This window comes from Protopterus annectens, chromosome 2.part0 (assembly GCF_019279795.1).
Source record: "Protopterus annectens isolate FY-2018-M chromosome 2.part0, PAN1.0, whole genome shotgun sequence".
Lineage (NCBI taxonomy): Eukaryota > Metazoa > Chordata > Ceratodontiformes > Protopteridae > Protopterus > Protopterus annectens.
Genome location: NC_056728.1, coordinates 214060244 through 214086082, shown reverse-complemented (window position 1 = coordinate 214086082; position 25839 = coordinate 214060244). Strand labels below are relative to the sequence as shown.

The 25839-nt window shown below is 39.7% G+C and overlaps 1 protein-coding gene across 3 annotated transcripts in view; it reads right to left on the bottom strand.

Annotated features, from left to right (window-relative positions):
- XRCC5 (X-ray repair cross complementing 5) overlaps positions 1-25839 on the bottom strand; it is a 2194257-nt gene that overhangs the window by 1236521 nt on the left and 931897 nt on the right. For all 3 annotated transcript variants that reach the window (XM_044060671.1, XM_044060672.1, XM_044060673.1), the window contains one exon: positions 21280-21407. In XM_044060671.1, the coding sequence (XP_043916606.1) occupies positions 21280-21407 (128 nt within the window). The remainder of the gene's footprint in view (positions 1-21279; positions 21408-25839) is intronic.

Below are 25839 nucleotides of genomic sequence, written 5' to 3'. Positions count from 1 at the left end.
TGGAAATGAAGATGGACAACATAGATGGAATGTTATGGTAAGAACATAACTATCTGTTGTCATCTTCATTTCATTAACCTGTGGGACAGTCACCAGCTACTAATATCCAGGGTGGCCCTCATGGAAGGATATTCCAGAAAACAGCATAGCCAAAAGCACATCTGCTCCTGGATGTGATGTCTAATTTGTAATGCGTAACAAACTAGACCAAGTAGTTTCAGCACAAATATCCTCAATTGAAACTCTAGACAAAAAGCCTGAGAAGCAGTCATAGACCTTGTGGAGTGGGCCTTAATAGGTCCTGGTAAGGGAATATTTGTGGAAGAATAAATAAAAGTAATACAGTTTTTCAGCCATCTGGTTAGTGAGACTTTGGTAACAGATCTACTTCTTTCTGTAACTGAAAAGGACACGAACAACTGCAGACTTCCTAAAGGGCTTGGTTCTATGTAAATAAAACCAAATGCTGCCTATGAGTATCAAGCAAATGGAGGGTATATTCACCTTTTATTTTTATTTATTTTATTTATTTGCAGTTTGTTTGCCAGGATCGTCCAATTAGGCCATGAGGAGCATGTTTTCAATAGAGTCCTGGGGAGAAAAGCTCCAGAAAATACAGATACAGAATTATACAAGCTATGTAAAATTGTTTGAGAAGCACATAGTACAGCAATTATTAGTGCAAGACAATAAAAGTTTTACAAACAGTCACAGTTCTTAAAAGTTCTACAATTAATTACTAAACTATTAATTTCTACAGTTGTTAAAAGTTCTACTAGTTCTTACAATTACAAAAATATTGATTTGTGCAGTTTTTAAAATTTGTACTAATTGATTCCTATGGTTATTAATAGCTATGTTAATTCCTACAGTTTATTAGAGATAAAAACTATAGGAGGCTATTAAGAGATGTTTTAGCTTCTAGAGAGCAGTTATAATGAAGGAAGATTATGACGGATGGCATTGCCATTGTGATTTTAGGTGCGAGTGTAGTAAGGTTTTGAATGAAGAGGCTGCTACCTTTTTTTTGCAAGTGAAAAGGACACAAACAACTGATCAGAGCTTTGTTTTGATAATTGAGAAAAAAGACTGGAAGATTGATGGACTGATTAATGTTTCCTTCCTTAGCCACCTTGGGTAAAAACGAAGGATTAGTATGCAAGGTAACTCTATTCTTGTGAAAAATCAAGTACAGAAACTTTGAAGAAAGGGCTTGAAGCTCAGATACTCTTCTTGCAGACGTGGCAGCTACTAGAAAAAGTTTTCTCCAAGAAAGGAATTTCAAATCCACAGTAGCTGCAGGCTTAAAGGGTGGGTGGACCAAAGTTTGCAAAATCATTGTTAGATCCTATGGTGGAGTAGGGTCTTTCACTTCAATTGGATATGGCTGTCAACTGGGCTTTGACAGTAGAATAACTAGCTCCATCACTGAAAAGGGAAGCCAAAGTCAAGTATGACCGCCACTGGTGCTGTAAAAGGATCTGTCTTTGTTCAGCCCAAATAGAAAATCTCTTCCACTTGCTTTTATAAATCTTAGGTGTTGAAGACCTATGTGAGGAGACCAAAATATCTCGAACGGGGGAAGAAAGCCTGGGATATCTTGCCATCATCGGAAGTGAAGAAACCATGCGGTTAGCTTCAGGCCCTGTATGTCCGGATGGGGATGCCTTAAGTGAGACAGCAGATCTGGTACTGGATCCAATCTCATCAAAGGGCAAAACAGATGAGACCAAAGGAAGGTGAACCAGGTTTGTAGAATCCAAAAGGGAACAATGGGGAATATTACTTTGCTCTGCAACCTGAAAACTTTAAGAACTTGGGAATACAGTGGATATAAAAAGTGTACACGCCCCTGTTAAAATGCCAGGTTTTTGTGATATAAAAAAGAGAGACTACAATAAATCACTTCAAAACTTTTCCCACCTTTAATGTGACCTATAACCTGTACAATTCAATTGAAAAACAAACAAATCAATTAGGGGGAAAAATATAAAAAATAAAAAATGTACAATAAGCTGGTTGTAGAAGTGTGCATACCCTTAAACTAATACTTTTTTTAAGCACCTTTTGATTTAATTACAGCATTCAGTCTTCTTGGGTACACACCTGCCATCAATTAAAGAGACTCTGATTAACACCAAATAACAGCTCTCCTAGTAAGATTTTCCTGACATATACTCAATTGCCTGCTACAGCAAAAGCCATGATTCGCAGAGAGCTTACAAAGCATCAAAGGGATCTCATTGTTGAAAGGTATCAGTCAGGAGAAGGGTACAAAAAAATTTCCACAACATTGGATATACCATGCAACAAAGTGAAGACAGTCATCAAAAAGTGGAGAAAATATGGGACAACAGTGACGTTGAAAAGAACTGGACATCTCTCCAAATTTGATGAAAAGACAAGATGAAAACTGGTCAGGGAGGCTGCCAACAGACCTACAGAAACACTGAAGGAGCTGCAGGAATTTCTGGCAAGTACCGGTTGTGTACTACATGTGACAACAATCTCCCATATTCTCCATATGTCTGGACCATGGGGTAGTGATGCAAGACGGAAGCCTTTTCTTACACAGATAAACATCCAGGCCCTGCTAAAATATGCAAAACAATACATCAAGTCTAATGAAAAGATAGTGTATAAACCACAACGAATAACAAACACTATGCAAGTTCAGAAGGAAGAAGCACAGTCACGAAGCAATAATACGTCCTGATTTAATGATAGTCGCATAACACAACAGATGAGAAAAAACACTAAATCTGTATAAAACAATGAAGCAATGGATCAAGCGCTTTCATCCACCAGACATGTGGACTTCATCAGAATCAATAAGTTAATTAACAATAGCCTTTTTAAACAGTTTTTGGCGCCAACTCAGCACTTCCATTTAAAAAGATACTACCCTAAAAATACTTGCGAAAACATATTACATACAATTCCGTTTTCAATTCATTTCATACTCTATGTAACAGTAATAATGTATCACTTCTCATCGTACATACATAAAAATTAAAAATACCATAATATACAAACAAAAGTATTAATGTGTAAACATACAATGAATGTAGCTGTATCTAATTAATGAGAAACCTAGTAAATCTATTAGGACTGCAAGGTCATATTATAGCCAATATACAATATTTAAAACCTATGGGTAAAATCAACTATTAAAACCTAATAAATTATATTGTATAATTACCCATATATATAATCTTATGGGTAAAATTGCTACATAAACATTCTATAGCATACATATTGATCAAGAGGTCATGACTATAATGCAGCTAATCCTAGGTGGCTATTAATAAACTACTAATCCATCTAGACATGTAATGAATAATAGGTGTGTAATATCTATATTGACATCATTCTTATTAGGGAGAATTTCAAAAACACTCTATGAAATAGAAGTCAACAATGAAGAGAAAACTGAAGGAATAAACCCTATAAAAAATGAAGGAATAAACCCTATAAAAATATATATGTACTATGTAAATATATGAAAAGTGTAAATAACCTAAATTAAAATAAAATCCAATCTGCCAATATAGGTTTTGCTACTGTGCTTTTTGTAAAATGGGCTTGATAGCAATATAAATCATTGAGTCCAGGAGCAGTCGAAGCATCAGTTAGAATTTGCCATCTCACTTCTCTCTCGGCTAGATGTACACTAATATTACCACCTCTGCTGTTCTCTATGACTTGTTCCAAAATAGCAAATTTAAAATTATGGGTATTGTCAGTGGTCATTATGTGCCGATAAAGTGCATTAGTACTATCTTTTTTCTTAATAGCATATAAATGGTCATAAATACGCTTCTTGAACATACGTTCAGTTTTACCTATATAATAACAGATACAGCTTAAACATTTAGCTAAATATGACATTTTTTTTGTGTTGCAATTACCTCTCCTGAATGTAATTCTAGTCCTATTAATATTTGCCAGTATAACCTCTTCATCCTTTAGTATGACCTGGCAATAACTGCAACATCCACATTTTCTAGTTCCTTTGTATTGAGTACTCATACTTACTACTCTGTTATTCCGTTCAAATATACCCTTCAAATTAGTACCCATTTTATAAACAAAAATGGGTGCATCCCCAACTATCTTCTTCAACCCACTATCTACTGTTAAATTCCAGTATCGTTTTAATATTTCCTTAATATATACGACCTGCGGGGTGTATTCGAGAATGCATGCCCTCTTGTATTCTATAGTTGGATCTTTACTGGTGTCACTACTAATTAGAGGTTTACCCAATACTGGGGAATACTTTTTCCCCCATTCCCCTATAATGAGTGTTTTAATTTCATTTATTAATACATCAAGTCTCCCAAAAGCATGTGGGAAAATGTGTTATGGTCTGATGAGACCAAGGTTGAACTTTATGGCCACAATTCCAAAAGGTACATCTAGCGCAAATACAACACTTTGCATCACCAAAAGAACACCATCCCCACGGTGAAGCATGGTGGTGGCAGTACCATGCTTTGGGGTTGCTTTTCTTCAGCTGGAACTGGGGCTTTAGTTAAGGTGGAGAGAATTATAAACAGTTCCAAATACCAGTCACTTTTGGTCCAAAACCTTCAGGAATCTGCTAGAAATTGGAAGATGAAGAGGAATTTCAGCTTTCAACATGTCGATGACCCCAAGCATTCATCCCAATCAACAAAAGAATGGCTTCACCAGAAGAAAATTAAAGTTTTGGAATGACCCGGCCAGAGCCCAGGCCTAAATCCAATAGAAAATCTGTGGGGTGACCTGAAGAGAGCTGTCCACAAGAGATGCCCTCACAATCTGACAGATTTGTAGTGCTTTTGCAAGGAAGAGTGGGCAAATATTGCCAAGTCAAGATGTACCATGCTGATAGACTCCTACCCAAGAAGACTGAATGCTGTAATTAAATCAAAAGGTGCTTCAACAAAGTATTAGTTTAAGGGTGTTCACACTTATGCAACCTGCTTATTGTACGTTTTGAATTTTTTATATTTTTTCCCCTAACAGATTTGCTTGTTTTTCAATTGAATTGTACAGGTTATAGGTCACATTAAAGGTGGGAAAAGTTTTGAAAGGATTTATTTGGTCCCTTTTTTTATATCACAAAAACCTGGCATTTTAACAGGGGTGTGTACACTTTTTATATCCATTGTAAGTGGTATAGGAGAAAAGGCAGAGAAGACTGAAGGGCCAAGCATGGACAAGAGCGTCCCTGAGGAGGGATCAAGGCAAAGTACCAACTGTATTTATTGTTGAAAGCGGATCCAAACAGATCGTAGCAGAGGGGACCCATTTGTGGAAGATAATGTCTGCTGCTGACTGATTCAGAGACCACTCATGAGGCATCAGTAATACTTGAATGAGCCGCTTTGCAAATATGTTGGACTTCCCCGGTATGTGCTTTACTACCAGAAAGCCGTTGGTAGAGATCTCCCACTGACAAACTCTCATCGCTTCTTGACATAGGGGATAGGACCTGGTTCCTCCCTGTTTGTTGATGTACCAAACTACTGACATGTTGTCCGTTTGAACTGCAATAGTCCCCAGAGGTCGAAAGCTGTTGAGTTCTTGGAAAGCTAGAACTGCTCTTATCTCCAGAACATTTGATATGCAACTTGCTCTCCTGGGACATCCACGTGCTTTGGATTGTATGAACCAGATAATGCCCCTCCCACCCTAGCTGGAAGGCGTCAGTGGTGGAACGTGGCGTTTGGGGATGGAAGGATGAACGGACGTTCTTGAGTAATGTCTGCGGAGTGAAGCCACCAAAGCAGAGATTCCTTGCACACAACAGTTTTATGGGAAGACAGAGGATGTCTGAGTATTGACCACTGAAAAAGCAACGTCCACTGCAATAGCCACATGTGGAAATGAGCCATGGGCAGGAGAGCTATCGTGGCTGCCATTGAACCTAATGCCTTGAGAACTAAACTGGCTGGAGGCTGAGGTATAGTTAGAATTTATCTGATATGACTTCTTAGATTCGATACCCTGTCTGTCATCCGATAAGCACAGGATGTCCTTGTACTTAGAAAAGCCCCAATGAAATCTGTGACCTGAACTGGATCCAGCTGAGATTTCTGTATGTTGTTAGTCATCCCTAGAGTTGGGGCCAGCTGTAGTAAGTAGTCTCTGGCTTTAACGAGTAGATGCCTGCATGGAGCTGTCAGAAACTAGCCATCCAGATATGGAAAAAATCTGGTAACCCTGCAGTCTGAGATGCTGCCAAGCACTGGATGAACGTTCTCAGGGCTCTGATGAGACCAAACAGGAGTGACCTGAACTGGTAATGACTGGCTCCCATCCTGAAAGGTGGGAATTGCCTGAAGCATCTATTTTTATATGGTAGTACACATCCTTCAGGTCCACAGAGCACATTCATTCGTCCACCTTCAAGACAGGCAGGATGGACTGGATTGTCTAACTACCTCCCTTGTCACTAGACACTAATCTTCTCATCCACACAAACTCAATGATTTTTTACTAACAATATAGCGTGTTTATCATTTAGTTTAATAGTGCTCTATTTCACATACCTTATATATTGTTTTATGTATATCCATACCTAATTTGCAAGTATGATTGTGTTTTTTTACTTACTCATAAGCTAAAATGTAATGTACTATTATTACTTGCCATTGTGTTTTTTTTTTCCTTACTCATAAACTAAAATGTAATGTACTATTATTACTTGCCAAATCATGGTAATATACCTATGTATTTGTTATTCTATTCTGTAGTATGGAGCTTTTCTCCCCGGGCCTCCACTGAAAATGGACAAAAATCCAGTTGGACCAGCCCGATCAACAAATGTAAAATAAATAAATAAATAAATAAATAAAATTGTGACCATCCTGAACCTCACGAGCTTTACCGATTTGTTCAGAGAGATCAGATAGAGAATACCTCTCAAGTCCCCTGTCTTTTTGAGTACTAAAAAGAATCTGGAGCAAAAGCCCGATCCAACTTGATGGTGGGGGGGGGACTTCTTGGCTGACTCTTTTTTGCAAAAGAGTTTCTATTTTGCGGGCCGGGTCCTCCCTCTGATTAGGTGGAACACTGGGGAGATAATGCTTTTTCTTGGGAATTTCCAGAAAGAGAATGCATTATCCTCTGGATATGATCCTTAGCATCAGTTTGTCACTTGTAATGGCTTTCCAGGCTTCTAGGTGCAAGGAGACCCCCCCCCCCAAAAGCCTCCAGAGGATGACGAGGTCAGGCAACTGTTCAGGATCGCTGGAAGGGCTTGTCCTGAGAGATTTCCCGTGACTCCAGATTTTGCAGTCCCCTTTGGCCGTGTGGGCGATGTCTTCCATTTTGATTATTCCCCCCTTCTGCCCGGGGGGGGGGGGGATTCTCCTTGAGTGTCCTGAAATGGACCATGTGGCTTTTGAAACCACATTTTCTTACTCCCCACGCTGGTTCCTGGAGAAGGTCCTTTGTGGGGTTGAGAAATGTATTCCAACGGCAAACAAGGTCTTTCCGTCCTTCTCACTCTGGCAGAGTCTCTCATGAACAGTTGGTCCAAACAAGGTGGAGCCATCAAAGTGGGTGTCAATAATAGTTCGTTGGGTGAATTCTTCACTCAAAATAACAACTTGGATCTATCTACACACCCTGTTCCTGAGGATACAGTGAACCTTACTCAGAAACTAACAGCTGCAATTTAATCTTCCATTCCAGCAGTCTTTAGAGTGGTTCCTTACAAACTTTTGTGGTTTTCTAGTTTACCACTCCTATGCTAGTTTCATTGTTTATGCCTTTACTATGGGCTACTGCTGTAGCATGCATGCATGCATACGGTTTTACACTAGCACCTTGGTCAGCAATTTAATTTCCTTACAATGAACACTTGGACACAAAGTGCAGCTTTGAATTTAATGTCTCCCTCAGCCTCTTCTCTACCCCCTCAAGCATGATCATTTGCTCTAGCAGCAAATGTGTACTCTTCTACCAGTTTTGTTTTGTATGTTATGCACTTCTATCCCTTCCAAATAGGAATATGAAAGAATTTTAACAGTTGTTGACAGACAAGCCTGGTGTGCCTAAAGTCGATGAGTTCATGAAGAGGTGGACTTGACTAAATGAATAAACAGCAACCCTTATATGAGCAATATAACTCACTAGACTTCTTTTTGAATGAAAATGTAAAGAAATGTAGATAAGCACCATTTTCAGGCTTTTTAAATGCTCTTACTTCTGTTATCTTCATTCATGTAAGTTTTTATGTTCTTGTGTATTCCAATGGCTATGCTTCAAATTCAAACAATCAATACTGAAACAAAAACTAAAACAAACCTTTTTAAAATCACTTATGAACTAACTCTGTCAAGCGTCTGAATGCTGAGAAACAAAAAGAAAAATAAATAAACCTTGAAAGATAAAACATACCTCATAGCATGATTAATTACAGACATTTTAAGTACCAGACATCTGATAACTTAATCAACTCATGGCTTCCTGAATTTCTGAGACACTTTTTCTTACAAGTGCTGCAATATGTTCAGCAACAGGGTCGATTGTTTCAAACCAAAAAAGTTCTGTGAGGTAAGAGCAGTGAGAAGGAACTACAGCTCTGATTTGGGAGAAGAAAAACTGCAGTAACGGCTTATTCTGCAGCAAGCTTCGGCAATAAAAAACTTCAATAACAAGTTATTTTAGGTACTTGCTGTATCAATTAGCTGCTTTTTTTCCATGTCACAGCTGGCTGCCATCCTGCGTCTTGGAACCCCTCATGTTAATGAACATAAAACTAGGAAAATGACCCCCCCCCCCAAAAAAAATGCCATTGTAAAAAGCCATGAGCTGTAGCCAAATACATATAAGAAAAAACGTAGCTGGATACTGCTGTTGTGTAAAAACGATTTATTCCATAAAACCAAACAATGCAAAACTTGATGAGCGCTTTCGGGTTATACCCTTCATCAGATAAAGTGCACCATTCCCCAGAATTACTTTTAAAAAACAGTCCAACCAATCAGATTCAATAAAAAACCCGCCTTTTACAAAGGGTGGGCTTAAGGGGGACGATTTCATTCAACCCTGGATTTCTGTGTGCTGTTAATTCCAGGATCCATTTGGACTCAGCCAACTCCGTGCTCATTTTAATGTCACCCCCCCTACAATTCAAGTTCAGATTCACAATAACCCTAAATTTAAAACTATGAGTAGGGTACTCTTTCACATGCCTATATAATGCATTGCGTTCATCCCTATTCTTAATGTTGGACATATGCTGAAGAATCCTGTCCTTCAACATCTGATTGGTCTTACCAACATAATAACTAGAGCATAAACAACACTCCGCAATATAGACTAAATTGGTGGTCCTGCATGTTGCCCTTCCCTTAAATGAATACAGTTTATCATTGTTGGGATGCCGAAACTCTACTCCTTTCTTAATAAGGCTACAGGCTTTGCAGGATCCACAGGCAAAGTCCCCACTCTTTCCATGATCTTGAACTACCTGATGCCTTCGTTTCCTTACACAACATGTCTTTCAGATTCTTATTTCTTTTATAAACAAACTGGGGATGGATTCCCACCATATCCCTTAGACATTCATCACTCACTATGATGTTCCAATTTTTGTATAATGTTGCAAATCCCTCTTGCATCACTCCCATAAGTAAGTGCCATTTTGATTGTTAGATCTAACTGTACCACCCACTCTATTATATGTAGTGTTGCATGGTGCATCTAACCAAGGCTTGTATTTGGTATATCTATGCACTTTATTCCTTTCCATAACATCTCCAACCATTTTCTCACTGTAGCCCCTACTAGTGAAACACTTGCCCAAATGGGACAACTCCTCTTCAAATTGTAGGTCATCTCTACTTAGCCTGGAGATCCTCCCAACCTGGCCCTGTACCACATTAGGAAAGGTGTGCCTTGGGTGCATGCTATCAAATGATAGCAAAGTATTCCTCCAACACTCTTTCCTGAACAATTTAGAAGAGAAGCCATCCCTATTCTGCAACAGACACATCTAAAAAATCAATGGCCTCTTTTGAAATTTTGACACTAAACCTAAAAAAGCTGGTGGTAGTGTGTAGGTAGTCTATAAATAACCTCAACTCTTCCTCTGTTCCTTTCCAAAAAACAAAAAACCACAAAAAGCACCCCCTGTGCCAATACCTATGCAAACCTTGTTCTTTCCCATTGGGAGAGGATGTTTGTTTTTTGTGACCATGCATGGAAAGAACAGCTGTTCTTGTATTTGCGTTTTGTAGACGACATTTTTGTCTTGTGGAAAGGAACAGAGGAAGAGTTGAGGTTATTTATAGACTACCTACACACTACCACCAGCTTTTTTAGGTTTAGTGTCAAAATTTCAAAAGAGGCCATTGATTTTTTAGATGTGTGTCTGTTGCAGAATAGGGATGGCTTCTCTTCTAAATTGTTCAGGAAAGAGTGTTGGAGGAATACTTTGCTATCATTTGATAGCATGCACCCAAGGCACACCTTTCCTAATGTGGTACAGGGCCAGGTTGGGAGGATCTCCAGGCTAAGTAGAGATGACCTACAATTTGAAGAGGAGTTGTCCCATTTGGGCAAGTGTTTCACTAGTAGGGGCTACAGTGAGAAAATGGTTGGAGATGTTATGGAAAGGAATAAAGTGCATAGATATACCAAATACAAGCCTTGGTTAGATGCACCATGCAACACTACATATAATAGAGTGGGTGGTACAGTTAGATCTAACAATCGAAAAATGGCACTTACTTATGGGAGTGATGCAAGAGGGATTTGCAACATTATACGAAAAAATTGGAACATCATAGTGAGTGATGAATGTCTAAGGGATATGGTGGGAATCCATCCCCAGTTTGTTTATAAAAGAAATAAGAATCTGAAAGACATGTTGTGTAAGGAAACGAAGGCATCAGGTAGTTCGAAGATCATGGAAAGAGTGGGGACTTTTGCCTGTGGATCCTGCAAAGCCTGTAGCCTTATTAAGAAAGGAGTAGAGTTTCGGCATCCCAACAATGATAAACTGTATTCATTTAAGGGAAGGGCAACATGCAGGACCACCAATTTAGTCTATATTGCGGAGTGTTGTTTATGCTCTAGTTATTATGTTGGTAAGACCAATCAGATGTTGAAGGACAGGATTCTTCAGCATATGTCCAACATTAAGAATAGGGATGAACGCAATGCATTATATAGGCATGTGAAAGAGTACCCTACTCATAGTTTTAAATTTAGGGTTATTGTGAATCTGAACTTGAATTGTAGGGGGGGTGACATTAAAATGAGCACGGAGTTGGCTGAGTCCAAATGGATCCTGGAATTAACAGCACACAGAAATCCAGGGTTGAATGAAATCGTCCCCCTTAAGCCCACCCTTTGTAAAAGGCGGGTTTTTTATTGAATCTGATTGGTTGGACTGTTTTTTAAAAGTAATTCTGGGGAATGATGCACTTTATCTGATGAAGGGTATAACCCGAAAGCGCTCATCAAGTTTTGCATTGTTTGGTTTTATGGAATAAATCGTTTTTACACAACAGCAGTATCCAGCTACGTTTTTTCTTATATCTTTGGGTTGTTCTGTACGTTTAGCTGGTTTTGGCAGAGCAACGACCCTTTTGTTTTGGACTGTAGCCAAATACAGCATTACTCGATAATGATGACAACTTCAGAAATATCACAACTCTGGGATCTACCTGTAGCAAATGCCCGGATAACTGATGTGCCAAGAGAGATAATTAAAATAAATGGTCACAGAGAGGACAGTTTTCACAGTGACACGTTTCCTTTTAATAATTTCATATTAGATACAGTCATCCAAGTCCATAGGTCAGTTTCACTACCATAACAACATGAGCTGTCAGTAGTTTAGGTTACTGTTGCTCGAGACATCCCTAGAAAGATCCTGTTGCTCATATGTGCTTGCAGAGCTAAGTCAGGTTGATTGGCAGTTCACTGAAGTACAAACAGCTGGGGCATTTTGGTCAATCACCTACTCATGGACTACGTCAAATGGTGAGCTCACATAATTGTTAGGATTAGGAAGAAGTGTCTCCTTTTCTCCACTGTTGTGCAATCTCATAATTAGTAGTATTTTGACAGCAAGGGTTTCAACAATGTGTGATCAATGACACAATTTAGATTTTGTCATTTATTTGACGTATAAAAATGTCTTCTTAGAAAGTTCTCTGCACCTCCTAGAGAGTATTACATTCCCTACGAGTGATCACTCTTCCGAGCTGCAATGATTTCTACATAAGAATATTAAATTCCACTACATAATGAAAATGTGCTCATAACACATTCAGCAATCAGTCCCTTGCACCCCCTTCATGTGCTGCTGTTTTCTTTACAGCTTTTGGCTTTACCCTTGGACTACCACTGTCTCACAGCACGTTACCATGATATTTTTGTGCACAACTTCCAAGATGTGCACTCAATGTTTTTTTGGGGTCTGTACCATCCAACATGCAAGCTTTCATTTTTGTTTAGTTCTCCGTCAATTTATGTGACATGTCCTATAGCCAAGTGTTGCGTCTAAAATATGCTTGCAGCAATCAGTCTTACTTTATTCACTGTACCAGTGAACCCCTGAAGCAAATCAAAATGTTAAGTTCTGAAGCAGAAATGGTGAAATATATAGCCATTCCCAGAAAGAAAATTCAACAACTTCAGAAAATCAGCTGTGGTTTGCCTGCCATGGTATCTTACTTGTTTTGTGTTTAATTACAAGAAGTGGTTTCGGCTGAAGACTGAGACAGCCTCATCCAATATTGTCTCTGGACTTTTTTTCTAACATAAAAAATGAGACTCCAGGAATACCAGTCAACAGTCCAACATTATAACTTTCACATTGTATATGTAATTTGATAAGACCGTTTCAATACTATATACTGTTTGTACCGGTTTGCCTTTGAAAGGAAAAAGAAATGTATGAGCAGGGATGGGCCTGACTATTGCCTTTACTCTACATTTTGGGGAAGAAGAGATCAGTAAAATAAGACTTATTTTTTCTTTGTTAGATCACTGTATAGAAATGTAACTGCAAATTACAAAATGTCATAATTAGTAACGGATATCTCTGTTCATGAATTAATTACAGATGGACATTGATATAAATGGGTTGGTCAACAACAGATCATAAACTTGCAGTTTGATCACTGACTTACACAGCACATGCTCAGAAAGAAATACCAGAAACAGTGAAAGATGGCTGTATTTTTATATATGGTCCTGAATCATAAACCAATGAGAGGACAGGTGTATTCATGCATGGTCTTTTAAAAAAGGGGTAGGCACATGAATTGAAGACTGAAGCGCTAAGTGCAATATAATTTTTTATTTTTGGCTTTGGTCGTTGCCTTTTGTGGTATTTCTACATGAATTGAAGGCAGCCTGGGGCTCATGGTCCACTCAACATGCCACTACAGGCTATGTTCACTCACATTTACCACAAGAAAAAAACTTCTTTGTAGCAAAGGAACCAGGAAACTAGCAGTAAATATCGTGGGAGGAGAAAAGTTTAATAGCGAGAGATGAAACTAAACAGAAGTCTGAACTGCGGGTTAAGGACTGCCTTTCTTATTAGAAACTGAAAGCTGAGGATAGGCAAAGAGTAAGGCATAGGGAAGTGTTTAAAGACCAGCTCCAATAGAAATACTGTATGATAAATATAAGAATTAATCACAGGAAGTTAGAAAAGTTTGGGAGAAGAGAATGGAAAGAAATTACAAAATGTGTAGAAACTTGTAGATCTCCCAAGTACACTACCAAGCCCAGAATATTTAGGACTGTTGCATGGAAGTGTATGCATTGGTATTTTATACCCACAGAGACTACAGGGTTTTTTTCCTTGTGAAGATAGCAAATGCTGGAAATGTAACAGGGAAGAGAAGAACTGACAAGTTAAAAAAATTCCCTACAGAATACTGCAACATAAATGCTGAGGGAACAAATGGTAGGAAAATACTCTTGAGGGGTGGGTTATAGGATATGAATTGCCTACACATTAGGCCTTTACTAAGTTTAATGCTATTGGCTGCCAGAAAAACAATTACTAAAAAATGGAAGCCACGATCTATAAAAAACAGAACAAAAGTTTTAAATATTGCAAAGGTGATATGTTTAGAAAAGGGAAGGAGCAAGTTCCTTACAAATAAATGGAATATGTGGAACAATTCATACAGAATTATATTTATTTATTCATGTATTCTTTGTTAACTGTGTTAATCTCTCAAGGCTGGTTGCCTCTTTTCAGGGAAGACCTGCGGTGGTATTTATACTACTAGGAGAAATTTGGCTAGGGCACTGGGAAATGTCCTCTACAGTTTTTGAAGGGTGCTGTGGGATCTTTTACATTCACCTTACTTATCACCAACTCAAGCAAGAGTCTTCAGTTTTAACATCTCTTCTGAAAGCAAGACACTCTGAGATAAATCCCCCCATTAAAGCAGCACCTCAGTGTCAGTAATCTAATCACTTGGAGTGGGATTAGAACCCACAGCCTTCTGGTTTTCCACCATCAAAGGCAAATTGCATTACTATCACTGCAAAATAATGCTCAGGAAGAGGAGGAGTAAGGTTTAAGGAAAGGCATGAAATGAGCAATTTATGGGGACGGTGGCCTAATGGTTAAGGTGTTTGCCTTACAAACAAAAGGTACAGGGTTTGAGTCTCAAAAGGGATAATTGGCTAAGCATAAAATGGCTCACAAGGGCAGTTAGCCTAGTACTAATCTATGAACCTATGTAATGCTGGACTGAATGAAAATTGCTAAAAAGAAAACATGTGTATAATGCTTGACAAAAAATAATGGAAACTGTTACAGAAAAGAGGTCACTAACACAATGCAACTATCCCAGTCAACAAACGATAAATAAAAATTATAGTTACTCTTTTGTACCAACATATGTGAACTCATGTTGCCATTTAAAGTGTGAAAAAGTAATAAAGATGTTAAAAGCCTTCTTTGTAATGCTACTTCTGTGGGTCTATATCATATGAGCGAATTGCACAAATTGCTAACGCTCATATCTAATGGACCTTGAAATTCCTATTGTGGGGGGCTGTTCCCCCCACACACCCCACTAAATATATATGCCAACTCCGAGATCAAGTGAGGAAAGGGCAAATATCCCATTCTTCACTGTACCACAATCTTAAAAAAAGCACTGTTCGATGTTCGATATTATGAGTGTTCGTAATTTGTGCGATTCGCTCATATGATATAGACCCACTTGTGTATACTGCCATGAATGCTGGGTAACCTTCCCAAACTTTAAGCTTGCACTTATTTTCTAATGGGCTGTTCATCTGGGAAGTCTCTATTTTCATAGAAGCCTGATGGAGAAAAGCTCCAGGAACATTAAACTGGAAAAAGTTAAACACTTTTCAGACATAACTCAAAATAGCGTAAACTATATCCCACGCGAATGTGATTGTGGTACAGAACTAATTTTAAAACCTTGTTTAAGAACATACAGATGTGTAGGTGTCACTGATGAAAACCTACCCCATCACACAACTATTGCCAACAGCTGAAATAAAAAGCAAACAAGCTGCATAAAAATGAATAATGCTCCACTGGTTTTTAAACAGTTAACGACCAAGTGTGACAAAATAAATGTTTTATATACATTACTAATTGAGTGCACAAATAACTTTTCAGAGAGACTAGCATGTAATATAAGCAGTATTTAAGCTGGAGAGAAGGGCTAACCTAGAACCAGCAGTATATAAAGCACTCCTTAGAACCAGCAGTATATAAACACTACTAACCTAGAACTAGCAGTACATACACACTACTAACTTAGAACTAGCAGTAAATAAGCACTACTATTTATTTAATTTTACATTTGTTGACCAGGACAGTCCGACTGGATACATGTTCATTTTCAGCAGAGGCCCTGGGGAGAAAAGCTCCAAGGTAGAATATACAGTAAAAAAAAAAAGTCACAAAATGATTACAAGTTACACACAGTTTAAAGGCTCCAGTTGAGCAAGCAGATAATATAATCATACATTTTTTTTTAAAACAGCGTTGATAAACTGACTAGGCAATGTAACATGATTACAAACTATAGAGGAGGATCTAGTCGGGTTTTAAACAAGGACATAGCCATTGAGTTTTAAAGTATAGCTTGAGGCTTTTTTTGAAGTAAGGCAGGGTTCAAGAGTAAGATCAGCAGGAAGTGAGTTCCAAGTTTTGCCAACAGAGTTAGCAAACAGAGAATCCCCAGTAGAGTTGTTGATTTTGGATGTTTGAACCAGTAGTTTATTAGAAGAGTGACGTGACCTCAGATTGCTATAAGGGTTGATGATATTTTTAAGTGCAGGCGTATTATCACGGTGGTTGAGAACTTTATGGGCAATTATAAGCTGTTTTTACGGAAGTAGGCTAGGCCATTCTAGCCACCCCAGAAGATTTAGGTTGTGACAGTGGTGGTTCCTATAGGTCATGCCTGTTGCAAATCTAGTAATATGGTTATAACAGCTGGAAAGTTTGCCAAGAGCAGATTTGTTCAAATTAGTGAGCAGAGGGGAGGCATAGAGAAGAGTGGAGAGCAGATGGGAATGAGCAATAGCAGTCCTAGCAAATGGAGTAAGGAAAGGTTTGATCTTATAGAGGGAGCCAAGTTTTTTGTTAATGGTTTTGATAGTTTGATTGACATGGATATCAAATGTGAGGGTGTTGTCTATTGTGACGCCCAAGAGTTTGGTTTGAGCATCTGAGGAGATAATGGTACCATTATTAGATTTTATGGTAAAGAGTAGTGAGGAAGACTTACAAGTGGGGGAGAAAAGAAGCAACTTTGTTTTGTTAGGGTTTAGTATCAGCTGACTGTTAGAGAGCCAGTTTTCAACTATATTGAAAGTATTCTGGGTTAATATCACTACATCTGTCGGGGAGGTGGCTGCACAACTCAAGGTGGAGTCATCCGCATATTGGATACAGGTAGCATTTCAGATGACTGTGGGACGATGACGATGCAGTAGCATACTTTAATTCCATATTCCTTACTATTCTTAATTCTCACGCTCCTGCTTGCCCATTAGAACCAAAACAAAAACTGCCCTGCAGCTCTCAAGAGACCAAATCTAAAATCACAGTTAGAAATAAGGAATGGGACAAATGGCATGCCACAAAAGACCCACTAGGTCAACTCAGACACCGACAGCCAAGAAATCACATAAAAATATATTATACTAGACAAAAAAACTTCTACTACCATCTTCAACAAAAACATCACAACAAACCTCAAAAGTTTTGGGCAGGAATAAACAAACTTCACCCAAGACAGTCCTCCACTCCTACCCCATCAGCTTCCAACCATAAATCTCCAGAGGATATTGCAAATACCTTCAATAGTTTCTTCACAGAGACTCTCCAATCCCTAACCAGCCAACTGGCACCTGCTCCAACCCAAATTCTGCCACAGTCAATACCCCACTCTCCTTTACCCAATACCCCACTCTCCTTTAGCTAATACCCCACTCTCCTTTAGCTTTCAGCCTGTTTCTACATCACTTATCAGATCTCTAATTAAGCAGCAGATGCCATAGCATACCCCCATCTCCATCATAATCAACAGAACCTTATCTGAAGCCACCATGCCCCTCCATTTGGAAATTATCTTATGTAATACCACTCCATAAAGGAGGCAACTCCTTCAAACTGTCAAACTTTAGACCCATAGCTATCCTGTCACCATTGGCTAAAATTATGGAGAAGCGTGTCCATAAACAACGTATGCATTATCTTACCCAGAATAAGCAGTCTCAAACCTCACATCAAAAGTGAGGAAATACTTCCACCTGAATACAACATCCTTCGTATAGGCAGATTGTCCAAAAAAGGAAGTGGTGTAACATTGATATTTAAACACCACCTCAATATTCAACTCCTGAACACATCTGGCCCCTTACCACAACAATGAAGAAATCTTTTATGCCAATCTCAAACTAAAACCAAACAAAACTATCAATATCACAGGATGCTATTTCCCACCAGGGCAAAATATTACATCCCTAGAAAATCTCGAGCTGGGCTACTCTATCTCTACCCCAGGAAACCATCATTCTCAGCGACTTTAAAATCAACTGGCTATCCTGTAATAGAAATCTCCCAACCATTCACCTTAATCTCCATGGGTTCACTCAACTCATCCAATCCCCTATCCAAATCAACAAAAACCCTAACAATCATACCTTACTTGACTGGATCCTAGTCAACAAATCCCCTCTCTTACCTAGCAGGCTGCTTACCTGACGGTCTCAGTGACCACTCCCCCACTTTCCTAATTTGGCACCACACAAACAGTCTCAAGCCCATTATCCACAGGTAAATATGGAACAAGTCCAACTTCAATCCCAACTCCATCTCCTCCCCACAAAAAATGAACTGGTCACCACTAAAATAACTCAACCTAGATGAGGCTGTCCACTTCAACAGTATCTTCCTCTCCATCCTAAATACCCATGCTCCTGTAAGAAATGCCAAAGTCAGATCCAGGTGTGCCCCATGGTTACAAAAGACCACCAGAACCCTAATGAAATCCAGAGATAAGGCCTGGGAGCACTGGTGACCAACACAAAATAACTCAGATAGGCAATCATTCCTTGAACTGCACAATAAAGCCAAAAAGCAAATAAAATTAGACAAATCCCTCTACTAAACTCTACCAACCACAACCCTAAGCAATTCTGGTCCACTATTAACACTATCCTCCATCCAGAGAAGGTTGATACACCCCCACCGTCCATCCCCCCCCCTGCAGCAGTATTGCTGAATCCTTCAACAAACGCGTCACTGAAACTATAACATCTCTAAACAAATAACACTTCCCTACAACACCCCCCAAATCCTAACCATAAACCCACCACTCCTCTTTTCTACTTCACCTCAGTACCTACCTCCAACATAAAAAGACTATTGTCAAAACTTACATCCACCAAACTTGCAGCTGACAACCTCCCCTTCTGAATACTTGAAAACTGCAGCTGATACACTAGCCTACCCAATTTCAATTCTAATCAACCATTCCATAACAGAAGGCTCTGTTCCCTCAATATGGAAAATATCCCACATCATTCCCCTCCACAAAGGCACCCCCTCCACTGACCTCTCCAATTACTGCCCCATTGCTATCCTCTCCCCTCTCTCCAAGATACATGAAAAACGTATCAACACCCAGGTCTCCAACTACCTTCTAGCTAATAATCTCCACTCCAAAACCCAACATGGTTTCAGGCCATATCACAGCATTACCTCCGCTCTGCTCTCCTTCACCAACACTATACTTCATCACAAAAACAATGGCCTCTTCTCTACTGCCATATTTCTAGATCTCTCAAAGGCCTTTGACATGGTATCTCATGAGCCACTACTCTCTTAGTCCCCCCAACCTCTCCTCCTCACAATCAGCCTGCAACTGGTTCCACAGCTATCTACACGGACGCCAGCAATCAGTAATCTGGGACGATAACCTATCACCTCACCTCCCAGTTACTCTCAGAGTTCCCCAAGGGTCTATCCTTGGCCCTCTACTATTCTCACTTTTCACTACCAACCTACATACTGCCACTACACAAGCATCTCTTATACAGTTACGCAGATGACTCTACTCTCATCTGCTCTGCCCCCACTCTACCAGAACTATGACAAATCACACAGGGCTAATTCTCTTCTGTAGAAAGCTGGCTATCCAATGCTCAGCTCCTACTCAACCCAAGTAAGACAAAACTTCTCCTGTTCCAACCTTCCAAAGCCACCCAAAACACCCCCCCCCACTTCAACATTCTCGCCAAAGACAATACCATCATCTCTCCATTAGAACACACAAAATTACTCGGTGTGGAAATAGACAACAAACTTAGATTTGGCACCCACATATCCCTCACAATAAAAAAAAGTTCACAAGAAACTTCCTAACCAAGGCGGCTAGAATCTCCATAGCCAATTCCCAGCTAATCTCCACCCTACTCTATGCATTCCCCATACTTACCAACCTTAGACAGACCTACACAAGCTAGATGCTTGTTGCAACAAAATTGCTAAATTTGCCACTGGAACCTTCTACAGCAGCCATTATTGTATCTCCCTTAAAGAACTAAACTGGCTAGAACTCCCACACCTCCTTCTCTTTAATCAACTCACCCTCACTCATAAACATATTAACCACCCCATAACATCCCTTCCCTTCAAACCCTTCTCCAACCCTATCACTCCATTAGGCCGCTAAGATCCAGCAACAAAAATCAACTCACTGTTATCAAACCCAAAAACTCAGCAGGAGAAGCCATATTTTCATATACCATAAACTTTGGAACAATCTTCCACCCTCTATAACTACTCTACCTTCCAGCAGCATTTTCAACACTGCGCTCAAATTCCACTTAAATTTGCACTGGCTTTGTCCTTGTTCTAATCCAAACTAACACCCCCACCCTTACCCCCCCACACCTAGACTTTTAACCCAACTATACTACCGCCACTTCTAACCACAGTCAGAATTAGCCAGTTGTCTTTACATACTTTAAAATCTTGTCTGACAATTTTGTTACTAATATTATAAATGACAACAAACTATCTTAACTTGAAACATTTACTGTATATACTGTTGATAATCAACATCTCGTTATTGTATTAAAGTCAACAACCTGTAATGTTGTATTGCTGCAACATTGTATCTCTATCATGTACATGATGTGGAGCTTTTCTCCCTGGGCATCCACTGAAAAAGGACCTGCGTCCAGTCGGAATTACCTGGTAAACAAATGTAAATTAATAAATAAAGCTGTTGGCTAACTCTCAGCATGGTTTTAGACCACACCACAGTACCACCTCAGCCCTCATACCCTTCTCTAACACCAGAAAACATAACCAAAATAATAGCAAGCTTTCCTCAGCCCTCTTTTTAGATCTCTCCAAGGCCTTCGATATGGTTATCCACCAAATACTCATGCACACCCTTAAGGCATTCTCACTAAATAACAGTGCGCTTCAATGGTTCCAATCTTACCTGTATGGTAGACAAGTCATCCTATGGCAGGACAAACTATCACCCTGTCTACCCAGTCATCCTAGGTGTTCCCCCAGGGCTCTATACTAGGACCCCTTTCTTTTCTCTCTCTCTATTAATGCCTTCCCACTGTCAACTACTGCCACTACTAACTTAGAACTAGCAGTATATAAGCATTACTAACTTAGAACTAGCACTATACAAGCACTACTAACCTAGAAATAGCAGGATATAATCACTACACATTAAATCTACATTCCTTTCAGTTTATGGCACTAACCTGGAACAGCCTCTGGAACTGAGGGTTTGGAATTTTGCTGACTTTAAAGATATCTTCTACTTCATCATCCTCATCTTGAACCAAGTTCATAGAGTCAATCAGAGAATCAACTGCTGACAGCTGTTCCTCTGCAACATGGAGAAAACAAAACATGCATCAGCAAATCACTTTTTATTTTGATGCTATTTTTCCAGGTTCAAAAATAAATCTATGAGAAAAGATGTTTCTGTTCAATACACTAACAACAAACTCGACCTTTTCAGACATTTACCGTTATAATCTATTCATATTAACTATATAAATTCAAAACTGGACAAACAATAATACAGAAAAGTGCATTAAATCTATGTAAATAAATCTACATATATAAATGAAACACAGAATTTACATTTGCAGTAATCACAAGAGCCAGCTACAATGTGATTCATATTTGAGCTGCAAGTGTTTTTGACAAGAGTCATGTATGGAAGGAGGATAAACAAACTAACGAGGAGAAGTAAGCACTGCTGTGAGGGTACAATGTTACAAGATAAAGGAGCGCCCATGGGGTGACACTCTGTAAGCCAAGGTTGGCTCAGCTGACTAAATAAAACATGACGCCTTGTCCAACTCTACTGTTTAAGTGCACACATTTACAAAAATATGTATGTATGTAATTATCTACTTACATTTGTTAGCTGGGTAGTGAGTTGGTCCAAAGATCCTTTTCTTTCATAACATAAAACAACAAACACACACACCCTGACAAAAAACAGTTATGTTAGCCAGCTCCAGGGACGTAGAGTGGCAAAGCCCTGACTATGGCCCAAGTGGCCCAAATACAATTAGCAACTGGCAGGTGGCAGTAGCAGAACTCAAACAGCTGTCACAAGGGTGGGGGTGCTCCTCTCGGGGAGGGTTAGGCCATTCCACAGGACCTACCAGCACTCTCTTGCTGTTTGGCAACAGTTGGATCAAGTGGGCTGTAAGGCATTGCCTAGCCGACAGATGCATGGCAATTGCCCCAAAGAACAGATGCATGGATTAGGTTCAACCAGAGGAACCATTGTGCCAGTCATGTGGACAGAAAATAAAAATGCAAGTATGTTGTTATAATCAACACAATCAACTGCAGTATTATTTCTATGAACTAAAAAAATTGCCATAAACACACAGTTACACAGGTGGAATCAACATACATAAGTTGTGTACATACCATTATGATTGACATATTTCTTTGAAAATGTGCAGAACTGGTATAGCAGAGCTATTTACCTGACTGTCTTGGATTCTATAACCATCTGATGAACCTAAATGAGAAAAGTATACTTTTTTGCACTGTACTGCATTTATATATTTGTTTCATTGTTTACTGCTGGCCTCTGTGTGTCTGCATTGTTTGTTTCACAGGGTTAATTCAATAGCTAGTTTTGGGTTGGGATCGCTTTGCTTTCTGTAGTCAGCCCACCTAAGGTGTTAACTACTGGCCAGCATCTGTGTGTCTATCTGATTGCATGAGGCATACTTTCTCTGTTGTACTTCTAGTACAATAGGCTTACACTTCTGTGAAACTGATATAGCAGAACTATTTGCATGTCTGTCTTGGATTCTATAACCATCTGATACACCCAACTGAGATAAGTGTACTTTTTTGCAATGTACTGCATTTATATATTTGTTTCATTGTTTATTGCTGGCCACTGTCTGCATTATTTGTTCTCACCCTCCCTCCCAAGTGGTGGTGTACTGTTAAACCTGGTGGTTTTGGAATTGCCTGCCCCTGCTGTAAATTTGATTTTGATCCATCCTCCAATTCTCATCTCATTTGCTCACTCAGCTGAGTACAGTGAGATCATTTGCGAAGGATAATCCCCTTGCATCTTTTGGATACTCCACCCTGGCCCATCTCATCGGCTCAGTCTACTGAGTACAGAGAGGCGGCTAACCCCCTTAGTATCTTAATCCTGGACTATCTTCTGTTTCCCACCTCTTCACAAAAAAAAAAAAAAAATATATATATATATATATATATATATATATATATATTTTTTTTTACACTTTATTCAGCTGATTTTACTGCAATTGTGCTCTTCCTAATTTATTACCTTATTTTTGTTGCATGCTCTTAAGTATTCAAGTGCTTTTACTTTGCTGCATTTATTACTGCTTATTAGTAGCCTGATTAATCTGTTATTCTAAACATCTTAGTTCTGGTTTTAGCACTTGTGCTTCAGGCCAGTTACTTTACATTTAAGAAGGTTTTTGTGGTCTACACTCTTGTGGACAAACCGTTATCAAAACCCTCTCTCCATAAGTCTGCCCAGGTATTCGGAACACTATGTCCGGGCAATTCCCATCACTTGCTCCTGCCAGCCCGGTCGACATGGGCATACTGAGACAGTGTAGCAACTGCCTCATGTTTACTGAGGGACCTTTTCTCCTACCACATAATTATTCTACTTGTGAGAAATACATCTACATCAGTAACCTGGAATCCATGCTCTCCAATGCCACAGTCAGTACTCCTGACAGAGAGAAGATTGCCAGCACAAACATCACACCACTCACATCACACAGCCAAGCACAACACACATCCATCTATGAAGAGGTCCTCAACAAAAACTTACCTAAACAGCAGAGACCTCCAAAACACACTCACAAACATTCCACACATAACACCAAACACATCATACACAGCAGACAACACACCAGTGTCTCACAAACACAACCTATAAGGCAAAACAATAAACCATCACAGCCCACAACACAACAATAAACCAAACATACTACTCATTAGTGACTCAGTTGTGAGACACACTGATGTAGCCCTCACAAGACTCGACAAGGAGAGGGCCATGGTCACTTGTCTGTCTGGTGCCAGAATCCGGCAACGGGTTCATACATAGGTACTAGGCTATTGGCCCAAGGGCCTAAGTAAGCCTCGCCAACAAGGTTCCCTAGCTTACACCACCCAAGAAAGTTATTTTCCTGTGCCCCTGTCGAGCAGAGCCACAGAAGTGATCCCCGGGGTGCATTTCCTATTTCCCATCCACTCATCAAGATTTTTCTTGAGTGCTAATGAGGAACTTTGCTTGACATAGATGGGTACCTTGTTCCAGAGTATGGGAAGTCTCTGGGAAAGGAATCTATCCCTCCAGCATGTCCTGTTTATTGTGGTGACCAGGTTTAGGTCCCTAGAACGTGCATCTCACAAGGAGTGGGATTTCTTTAGATGCAGCATGTCCAACAGCTCTGGGTTTGACATTGCTTTATATGTTAGGCAGAGATCACATCGGAATAAGCAATATGCTACGGAGTAAAGCTGGAGTTTTTTGAGACGGTCAGTGTAGGGCATCTATTTGAGGCCAGTAATACTCTGTGAGGTACTTCTGTGGCCTTTCCAGCTGCTGCAGATATCTTGCGAGGTACATTCCAAAAGGGGCGTTTTACTCTATAATGGGTCTAATGAGTGTCGAGTAGAGGGGAACAATGACCTCTTTTTTCCTGGATGAGAACCCTTTTGTGATGAGGTGTGCCACGTAGAAGAATTTCCTGACTACTGTGGCGATGTGATTATCAAAGTAGAGAATACTGTCTACCTGGGTCCCAAGGGCTCAACACACATTTAGCGTTAAGTAGACTGCTGCCTATGTGGTAGCTCATGGGTACAGAGTTTTTACCAAAGGGGATGACAATGCACTTTTTGGCACTGAGCTTAAGGCCATGGCTCTGACACAAGGCATCTGTCTCAGTGAGGCCCTTCTGTAGGATGTCCACATCATTTGGAGACTCTACTATGGCTCCTAGTTTGCAGTCATCTGTGAACTTTGTTAGCCAAAGGCCTTCTGTGTTAGCCTGTACTTCAGAGAAGTAGATACCAAACAGGAGGTGTCCCAGGACTGAACCCTGGATCTACATTAGAACACCGAACATTCAAAATTTCGAGTGTTCTAATACTGACCCATTTTCAACGAATGTTGAAAATATCGAAGAAACAGGAAAAACAATTTTTTTCCTAGGGAAAGAATTCGGTTGTCTGTTTCTGTTGCATCAGTATTTTCAGTGCTGTGGTGGAAAGTTATGGGTCAGGTTCAGGTAAGTGTGCGATTGAGTGGATGTGAGGGTTAGGGCGGGTTAGATGAGTTAGAGTTAGGGCGCGGGTCAGGTAAGTGTGTGATTGTGTGGACGTGAGGGTTAGGGCAGGGTAGATGAGTTAGGGTTAGGGCATGGGTGAGGTGACCGTGCGATAGTGACAGACCTTAGGGTTAGGGTTTGGGTTAAGGTAAGTGGATACTTAGTGGTGTATGTATAGTTTAGTGTAGGGTTAGGTGTAAGAGTTTAGGTGTATGTGTGTGGATTGCTGTTTGTTTGGTGTGCTTGAGTTGTGTGTATGGGTTTCCTAGGGAAAAATTTTGCTGTTCTGAATGTTCAATGTAAATTTTCGATTCATAGGGTTTGATATTAGAACACTTGAAATTTTGAATGTTCGGTGTTCTAATATAGACCATGAACCCTGTGGTACTCCACTTGTCACTGGTTTAAAGTCAGATTTGGAGTCTGCAACTTTTACAGTGTGGGTTC